The sequence below is a fragment of the Nicotiana tabacum genome, chromosome 21, assembly GCF_000715075.1.
Source record: "Nicotiana tabacum cultivar K326 chromosome 21, ASM71507v2, whole genome shotgun sequence".
Lineage (NCBI taxonomy): Eukaryota > Viridiplantae > Streptophyta > Magnoliopsida > Solanales > Solanaceae > Nicotiana > Nicotiana tabacum.
In genome coordinates this window covers 66,552,609-66,561,750 of record NC_134100.1, presented here as the reverse complement: position 1 = coordinate 66,561,750, position 9,142 = coordinate 66,552,609, and the positions used below count along the sequence as shown (strand labels likewise).

Genomic DNA, 9,142 nt, shown 5'->3' with positions numbered 1-9,142 from the left:
AAATATTGGTATTGGATTATTTATGTTAATAATTTGATGTTGTGGGATCGGGTTGTGCGCCGCAACGGCGTTGAAATAAATTGATATGGTAGGATCGGGTTGCACGCTGCAACGGAACAGGAAATGATATTATATGAAGAGATAAGGACGGAATATGACATTAATAGATGATGATATGGTGTGATAATGGAAATCGGATCATGGTATTGTGTTAATTGTTGGGATCGGGTTGCACACCGCAACAGATTTGATGTGCTATAGTTATTTGTGGCTGTATAGTTTGTTCTCGGTATTATGATATGAGATTTGAGATTATGTTATTCTGGGACCCTCTAATAATTGACCTACGGGTCCGGTTATTTGAGTTTACTATTTTATTTCTATTTCTGTTATTACTGTTTAGTACATGTTATTTATGAGTGGCTTGCCATACCCTTGTCACTACTTCGTCGATGTTAGGCTCGGCACTTACAGAGTACATGGGGCCGGTTATACTCATGCTAAACTTCTGCACTTGTTGTGCAGATACTGGTGTTGGTCCCAGCAGCGCATAGCGAACGCTGCTCGGATTCAACAACTTTTGGAGACTTGAGGTGGAGTTACTGGTGTTCGCAGTTCCTAAAATCCCCTTCTATCCTATTTTTACTGTTTTTCTTATTTCAAACAGTTGTATTTCGTTCAGACTTTATCTGACTTTATCTGTAGAATTCTAGAATGCTCATGTATTCGTGACTCCAGATTTCTGGGAAATGTTTAGACTACGCTACGTTGTATTTATCACATTCATTTCAAACTGTTGCAGTTTCTTATTATTAATGTTTGATTTAAATTATTAAAACTGGCTAACTAATTAGCTAACGTTGGTTTGCCTTGCAACTGGAATGTTAGGGGCCATTACGACTCCGAGGTTGGGATTCTGGGTCGTGACAATTATGTTAATTATGAGTTTCAATGATGAAAAATAATATATCACATGTGGTGCAGGATCACAAGGAATAAAATAAAGGAATCAAGAAGAAATACCATTCAAGAATAGATTAAGGAAACAATCTATTACCGGGAGCAGTGCAAGGGAAATAATCAACGATTAGAGTGAAAAAGGAAGAAGCAGCGGAGATACGGAAGAAGAATCAATCAATGATTCGATAAATGATTGACATAAGCTATTATAGGAAGGTCCCAAATCAAAGGGAAACGAGATCGCAAAAGGGCTGCACTGGAGATCGTTTGAGCCCGAAATCAAGGAATCTATCGCAAATCACTTAAGTAACGAAAAGATATGCCTAGCGGAAGACAAGCTTATCAAGACCACAAATCAAGGAAGATCAACGTAAACTTGACTTTATTCTTGGAAAGAATAAATCTATGATTCCTTTCAAGGATCAACTCCCTTGGGTTTGCAATCTCTCAAGATTCACGTCATTCAAGAGTCAAGAAGGCCTCACGAAGTATATATATACATATGTTCCAGACTTGAAGAAAACATACTTTGATCAAACCAAATTCAATCTCTTTGTTCTACTTCAAACAAAACACTGTAGTCTGCTCTAGATTTCTTGTGTAACAAAGAAGAGAAGACAGAGAGAAAAGAACATTGGTGAGACATTGTATCAATTATAGAGAGAAGAACAAGTGACAAAAGTTGTTGGTGTATAACAACATCAACTCATCTGTACTAAGCCACTTCATACTTGAAAGTGAACACCCTTGCAACCCAAGGGGACTTGACGTAAGATTCACTCTGAATCCGAACCAGTATAAAAATATATTGTGTCATTTACTTTCTGCAATTTATCTTTTTCATCCGATTCCTGAAAAGCCTAGTCGACTAAAACTCAAATTAGTCAACTACTGCGAAAAAGAAAAGAAAACTCATATTTCCTTCCTTTTTATTAATTATTAATTAATCAAGAAGTGTTAGTAATGTTATTTCAGATTCTAAGGCAACTTGGTAATTGACTGTATAAGTAAGCGAATACAAACAGTATACTGGAGAGAGTTTCCAAAGTCAAAAAATGCTTGATGTACATGAAGATCCATGTTGAGAATATTTTATCCTAGTAATAGTATAGTATCAAACTTGGCATGAAGCTTCCTCAAAGATTTAACCGGTGAAGAATCTTCTCCAAGACTGCCAGGGTAGAAATCCACCTGTTTAATTAATTCATAACAGTAATTAATTATATGTTCTTTCTACTGCATGTTCATTTGAATGCCAAAAATAGAGTAGGAGTAGGATATATAGTACCACAATCAGGACATCGCTTATAAAACTTGTTGTTCTTGAGAACAAGTCCTGAGCCCCCACAAACTTCACATTTCCTTTGTTTCACCTGCCAAATTAAAAAGGGACAAGCAATCAGATTTTTGAAAACGAAGCATATATTCAATTGAAACGTAGGACTGCTACTTAACAATTCTCTTGCTGAACTCGATTCCCGCAACCACGAAAGGTGTCACACCGGCTACCAAAACAATTTCACTAATTTGTTACTCCCAGGAAAAAAGAAGAAGTAAAAAGTCAAGAATTTAACAATAAAAGGAAAAAAGCTTAGAGTAGTAGAAGTGGAATAGTATATATTACCCAAAGAGCCAACAACAATTTGCCAAGTGATATCGGGGTCCGAAGTAGTAAGTGCTGTAATTTCTTCGTTGGCGGAGGCTTTGATTGGCGGCTTCCTTAATTGCTTGTTTTGTTTCTTAAGAAGAAAATGATAGGATTGTTTGTTTAAGGGAAAGGCCTGAAGATTGAATATTGGTTTGGCATCTGAAAATTTTGAAGGCCTGAATACTGGAGCCAATGTCTCCATTGTTGACTCCCTTGTTTGCAGGGGAACGTACAATTATTATTTGGAATAATAGGCTGGTGTTTATCAACCACAAAATTGTCTTCTCGCTCAAATGTCTCCACGTTGACTCCCTTGTTTTTTACTCTCTCCATTTTCCTTAATTAATTTGATTTTATGGCGCTTACCTTTTTTCCTAAATTGTTTTCTTGTTATTAAGTGAGTATACTATTTTTTTTTTCCAAATAAAATGATGATTGATGAGCAGCATTATACAATGGTTCGATTTAATTTGTCATACAAATCTCGAGTGACATTTTATATATAAAGTGTTTCCTGATTCCTGTCAAATATAAATACTAGTAAATAAATAAATGGGATAATACATAAGATGCACCCTTTGGACAAGTATAGGGAGGTAATGAGGTTAAGTGTGAAACTGATTTTTCCGTACAAATACATGGTGTATTTGATGTATTTTCCCTAAATAAATTGCGTAATTGCATACTTCATCTCATTTTTTCTCTTTCGGTATGTTGTGGGTCACTTCGGAACTAAAGAGGGTGTATCTTCAATTTTAAATCATCAAATACTATATCGCATCCAAAAGTGTAGTTCAACGAACGATAAAGCTGAAATGAAGACCATGGGACTAGGAATGAAGACCATGGGACTAGGATTAAATCACATTGGAGGTCGGAAAATAAACCAAATGATTTTGTTCACGTCTTTCTAAATCTACCCAACATTTATTTTGTAAAAGATGCAGTACCGGATTGAATTTTGAAGTTTATGCAAGATGGGCTAAATGGAGTTACCGAATATTAGGGTTGTTTGGTAGGATATATTATGAAAAATAATGCATGTATTAATTTAGGTAATATTAATCTCTTATTTGATAGTAGTATTTTTCAACTTAGCTTTGGTATTATTAATCACTTGTTTGATAGTATTTTTCAACTTATGTATAACTAATACATGTATTAATTATACACCATATTCAGTACTATTTTTATACATAGCAAACCATGACCCTTTCAACATCTTTTCAAATCCTTTCCAGAGTATTTTTGTAAACAAACAAATTTTAAATAAGTTATGATGTGCATGTTATTTTTACTACATCAAACCAAATAGTCGATATGAAATAACTTCAGTATAACTAATCGCAACATTTAATACACCTTATTCAGTTCTATTTTTATAGACCCTACCAAACGACCCCTAAAACTAATAAGAAGGCACATACATGATGGAATAAAGTGTTGCTTGTATGGGTGAAAAGATGCGGCACCCAATGAAATAGTCGAGATGCACACGAGCGGACTTAACACCACCGATATTGTAATGTTTCATTTCTATTTGACCTATAGAACTGCCACGAAAAAGCATTGACCAATCTATTGGTACTACTTTTCAACTTCAACCTCAAATAAAGTTCCTTCGACCAATATTGTAAGTCTGTCAAATATAGTCTAAGCAATTATCTTCATAGAAAGGGGAAGGGCGGGGGCCGGGTTTGGCGACTAGCATAAGAGTTGAGTTTCCAGACATTCGTGTTATAAGTGAATTTCAAATGTTTCCCGAACCCAAATCGTGTATTGTTCAATTCTAAAAACCTGAGACCAGAAAGCCTAAACAAGTTACGAATCGGCAGTTGGCACAAGTTTTAGGCAATGAAACCTTCAAAATGCAGTTGAAATAGGCATAATAACCTATTTCAATCTGGCATAAAGCTATTCATCACTCTTCTAAAAAGAAATGTTAGTCAAAAGAAAGGTCAAGAAGCTAAGACAACCTAGAGGGATATGTTAATCGCCATTATCTCATTCTGAGTCCAGTATCAATAGCAACACTTCCCCATAAAAAAACAAGTCCTAAAGATTTCATAAGCCGCATTCAGTGGACCCAACCAGGCAAAAAGAAATTTTGGAAAACAAGGCAGATACACACAGGCAATGCTTCAGATACTGAAAAAGAAGCTCACATCCACGGAGCAGGTAACCAATTTAAGTACAATAAAACAATCAGATACTAAAAAGAACAGAGTCCAATTAAATAGAAAGAGAATTCTAGGGGGTATGCTACCAGAATACCATGGCAACCTTAGCAATTATGCTAGTCAAGTCACACAAAAAAAGAGCTGCAAACAACTCAACATAAATATTTAAAGGCATGGTTCCACATATGAAAGTTACTCCTGCAGTCATGCTGCAACTTTAGCACTTAACCACTCAAACCACAACAGACCTTCAACCATCACAGAACAAATATTTAAGAAGGATTCATCATATAAGTTTCTTCTGGAGTCATGCTACCCATATTTGATTTCTTGCAACATTAAATACATCAATACACAGTTTAATATTTATGAATGTAATATTTAGCTAGCCGACATCATTATTTAAACCGAATAAATCCTTGCTGCAACTTTTGAGCTAATTAGAAGAGTTGCCTTTAAAGCTTCAAGTCATAACTTTCAAAGAATGGTTGTCAATGAAGAAAACCTATCCTAACCGTCTCTTCTCTATCCAGCACATCTATTTGCACTCACTCTAGCTCGATGATCAAGCAGTTGAAGATTCATATGTTATAACTTGCTTAAATTTTTGTAAAGGTCTTTATCGAAAGATTGTCCTTCACTGAAGTGGTATGGGTATTTTTAAAACATTTCGTGTTGTGCAGCACTTCTATTTTGACACATCCGAGGAAGAGGGCATCACTATCTTCTTCATTTAATGTCTTGTCCTGAAAGGAAGGCATTTGAAGTCCTCATTTTAATCTTGCCACCCCCACTATAATTTCATGATGCAACTAGCAGTCCAATACTATATATTTTGCTTCACCAATATATCTTTCCATCCTCCTCCACAAGGTGCCCCTTCTGGTTTCCGGTGCCAGTTTTCTGGCTAATCAAGACAATAATCAGACTTGGATTTATTTTTATTTTTTGATAATCGAGAAATTCCCAAGGGCCAGTGGTTCCCGGTTTGAAACTCCGTGCAAAATGAGGCCCCTTCTACGCTTCTCCACATAAATACCAGGCTTTTATTTGCGATAAGGTTTGAACCTGTGATGTGCATCTAACTACACCACGTAATGCGCTCTTACCAGTACAACCAAACCCCAGAAACCTTGGGCACACATACTAGGAAACTTCATCCCTAAAATTGTGTTTTCTTGTCAAATACATTCTTCTGGATAAAGAATTTGCCATCATTCCCAAACTGCCATTTCCAGCAAATAAGCTATTTTTGTTTTTGTTGGAACAGGCAAGGAACGTATATATATATTATAAGAAAAGCTTAGCACTAAGATGGTGGTGCTAAGTCAATACAAATAGTGCATCACTATAAACTTGCAATAAGCTTATGAGCTCAAAGTACTCCGATTCATTTGTAGCTGTTTTTTCTTCTTTCTTTTTTTTTTTTTTTTTTTTTTGCCGTTTCCCCAGATTGAAACATGCTAAAATGAAACCTTCACATGAATAATTTCTTTCCTGGAAGATTTACATCTTCGGTAATAAATTAACTGAATGATCAACAATGAGGTCCATCGAGAATATTCGTATTTGCGGTAGCTTTACCACTGTTTCTGTTTCTTATTCTTGTTAATTGTACATGTGTGTTACAAAAATTTTTATCTTTCGATATTGGGTAAAATTTTTATTTTTGTATATCCATACAAAAATATGGTTCTCTAAGAAAGGCACCCAATCTTCTGTACAAACAGGGATCTTACACAAACAGGAACCTCATGGTGTTACCAAAAGGAAACTAGAGATAACATACTATTCCCTCCGTTTCAGTTTATATGACACACTTTTCTTATTAGTCTGCTAAAAAAAGAATGACATATTTCTATATTTAAAAACAATTCAATTTTAAACTTTCCATTTTACCTATTTTACCCTTAATGAAAGCTTTTGTACAAATGTTATGGCCCACCCAAAGTTTTTACCCTTTATGCTTTAAAGACCACAAGTTTAAAAAGTTTTTTTTTTTTCCTTCTAAAACTCTATGCCGAGTCAAAGTGGTTATACAAATTGAAATGGAGAGAGTATAAATTAGATTTGCAAATCATTCTCTACTCCTTCAAATGTTCTCCTAATTCTCTTCTTTCATACAACTCATATAAGAGTTAACGGAGAAACATCTCATTCCCAGATACTCATGTTCTCCTAATTCTCTTCTTTCATACAACTCATATAAGAGTTAAACGGAGCAACATCTCATGCCCAGATACTCTTTCTCCCTCAAAAAGCCCAATTGTGTAGTGCTGCCTTTTGTGGTGCCTGCATCACCCATGGCACTCCAAACCAACTTAGGACTACCCACCACAACAACATCGCCTCCTGACAATGCAACAAGAGATGATCCTACATTTCATCTGAATATTTGCACATAAAGCACAAACTCACATAAGTGATTCTTTTCTTTTTCGGGTTTTCCGTTGTCAGTGTAGCACCCCTAGGTCCCAACAACGCGATGAAACACTCCTTCTTGGGCGCCCTAGGAATCCAATTCCAGCCTTTAGAATCTCTCTCTCTCTCTCTCTCTCTCTCTCTCTCTCTCTCTCTCTCTCTCTCTCTCAAAATATCGTAGCAAGATTAGATAGTAAACAAGCATTCCTCCTCACCCGATCTCCACGCGTCCGGTATATCATTCGCCCTGATGTGCTTGTAAAGTAGTTCCACCAAGTTTTCAAACTAAGCTCCCAATCCTCAACATTTCTCTTAAACCTCAAATCCAATGAACTTCCACTTCATGTATCCTAAGGATTTATTGTACTGTCATCTCGCTCTTGCATGACTCTGTAAGTGTTAGGGAAGGCAATCCTCAATGCACTGTCTCCACACCACCTTTGCCCCCACTGTTGATTTGCTATTGTCTCCTACCCTGAAAGTGATATGTCAACGATAGTCTCCCCATCCTTTCATAATGCAACTCCAAGTCGATATTCAAATGTTTGCTTCTTTTTTTATGTGATGTACAGTTTCTCGTTGGTATATAAAATTTCTTTAATTACCAAAAAAAGAAAGAAATAAAAATCATACCTTGATGATCAATACTTCAACAACTAGAAAGACGTCACTTCTTGCTGAGTCAAAAATCTCATATGACTATTTTGCAAATTGATGTCCAAAATGTATTAAAAAAAATGCAGATATGTTATCTATTCTCCCATCAGAGCACCTAGTGCGCCACAGGGAGCTCCTACCCTCCGCATTTCATTATTTTTCTGCATTGGGGATAATGCAAGATTTTTGGTTGGGGATGGGGTAGCTTATTTTTGGAGATGACTGATATCATGCACATATGTGTTAGTGACTATGTATTGCTTTTGTTTTGTGTTGCCCTTGGTTTTTCTTAGCCATGGTTCTTTTCCAAGGGTGTTAATTTTCTGTTGACTTGTTCCATTCACTAGATAATTTGTTCAAAGGACAGTTGAGTTTTGATGAAATGACGTTCCCTTTTTCTTTTGTCCCGACTTAAAGGAAGGCATGAAGTTCACTTCAAGATAAAAATTACAAATGAAAAAGATGTTCGAGCAATTGATAAGATCTAACACACAAACAAATGTAGGGCAATTCGTAACATGATGTTTTGGTCCTCCACCTACTTCCAAATCAATTATTATACATCTAAAACAATTATTACAGACTAATATACTGTGAAGGCAAAAGAGTAACTTCTCTTATTAACAAAGCGGAAATGGTTGAAGTTAAAGTTAAAAACAGGACAAAATGCCCTTATGAAACATGGTAAATGATAAATTCTTCAGAAAGGGATGAAAGAGCAGGAGAGGAAAACTCAAATACCAGGCTTAGTCATGATCCAATTTACTAGTATACTCTGGCTAAGTTGCTTGAAAAGAATCCCCTTCCTCCTCCTCCCCCTGCTAAACAAAATATACACACACAGAGAATAACCCAAACAGGTAAAGTGCACTTCTCCGGTACATCTTCAACTAGTGGCATAGAAAATGCCCAGTATGTAAGACTAAAATGATTCAAATCAATTGAGTTCTCAATCACCTCAGGTCAGTGCTTAATAGAGGTTAGGTAAAATAAGCAATTTATTTGCACCATACCAAAAGGAATGCAATCCAACACTAGAACATCATGTCACACACATATATTTGCAAAAGGCGACCAATTAGAGAGTCAACCCAAAAGAAGAATTATTCATAGTACAATAAGCAAGTGACAGTAGGGCAGCAACTAAAGTCTGATTATTTCATGATATCAGTTTCATCAAAAAATTCAAATCAGAAAGGGCCAACTCCCCTCTTACATGGTTTCTCCACCAAGACAAACAAATCCAGAAAATCCAAAAACAAAATAAAAAGACAGT

The 9,142-nt window shown here is 35.9% G+C and overlaps 1 protein-coding gene across 1 annotated transcript; it reads right to left on the bottom strand.

Moving 5' to 3' along the window:
* Window positions 1–1,929: 1,929 nt before the first annotated feature.
* Window positions 1,930–2,856, bottom strand: LOC107775508 (uncharacterized). The gene is made up of 4 exons (XM_016595246.2): window positions 2,585–2,856; window positions 2,416–2,465; window positions 2,249–2,333; window positions 1,930–2,151 (listed from the first exon to the last, which is right to left on the bottom strand). Exons 1-4 carry the CDS (start codon window positions 2,808–2,810, stop codon window positions 2,105–2,107), a joined length of 408 nt encoding a protein of 135 aa, XP_016450732.1. The 5' UTR covers window positions 2,811–2,856; the 3' UTR covers window positions 1,930–2,104.
* Between the last annotated feature and the right edge of the window lie 6,286 nt (window positions 2,857–9,142).

Coding starts and splice junctions, on each gene's coding strand:
- LOC107775508 (XM_016595246.2), bottom strand. CDS start 2,810: ATGGAGACATTGGCTCCAGTATTCAGGCCTTCAAAATTTTCAGATGCC. Junction 2,466..2,584: donor AATTGTTGTTGGCTCTTTGG/GTAATATATACT, acceptor TTGTTTTGGTAG/CCGGTGTGACACCTTTCGTG. Junction 2,152..2,248: donor TAAGCGATGTCCTGATTGTG/GTACTATATATC, acceptor TTAATTAAACAG/GTGGATTTCTACCCTGGCAG.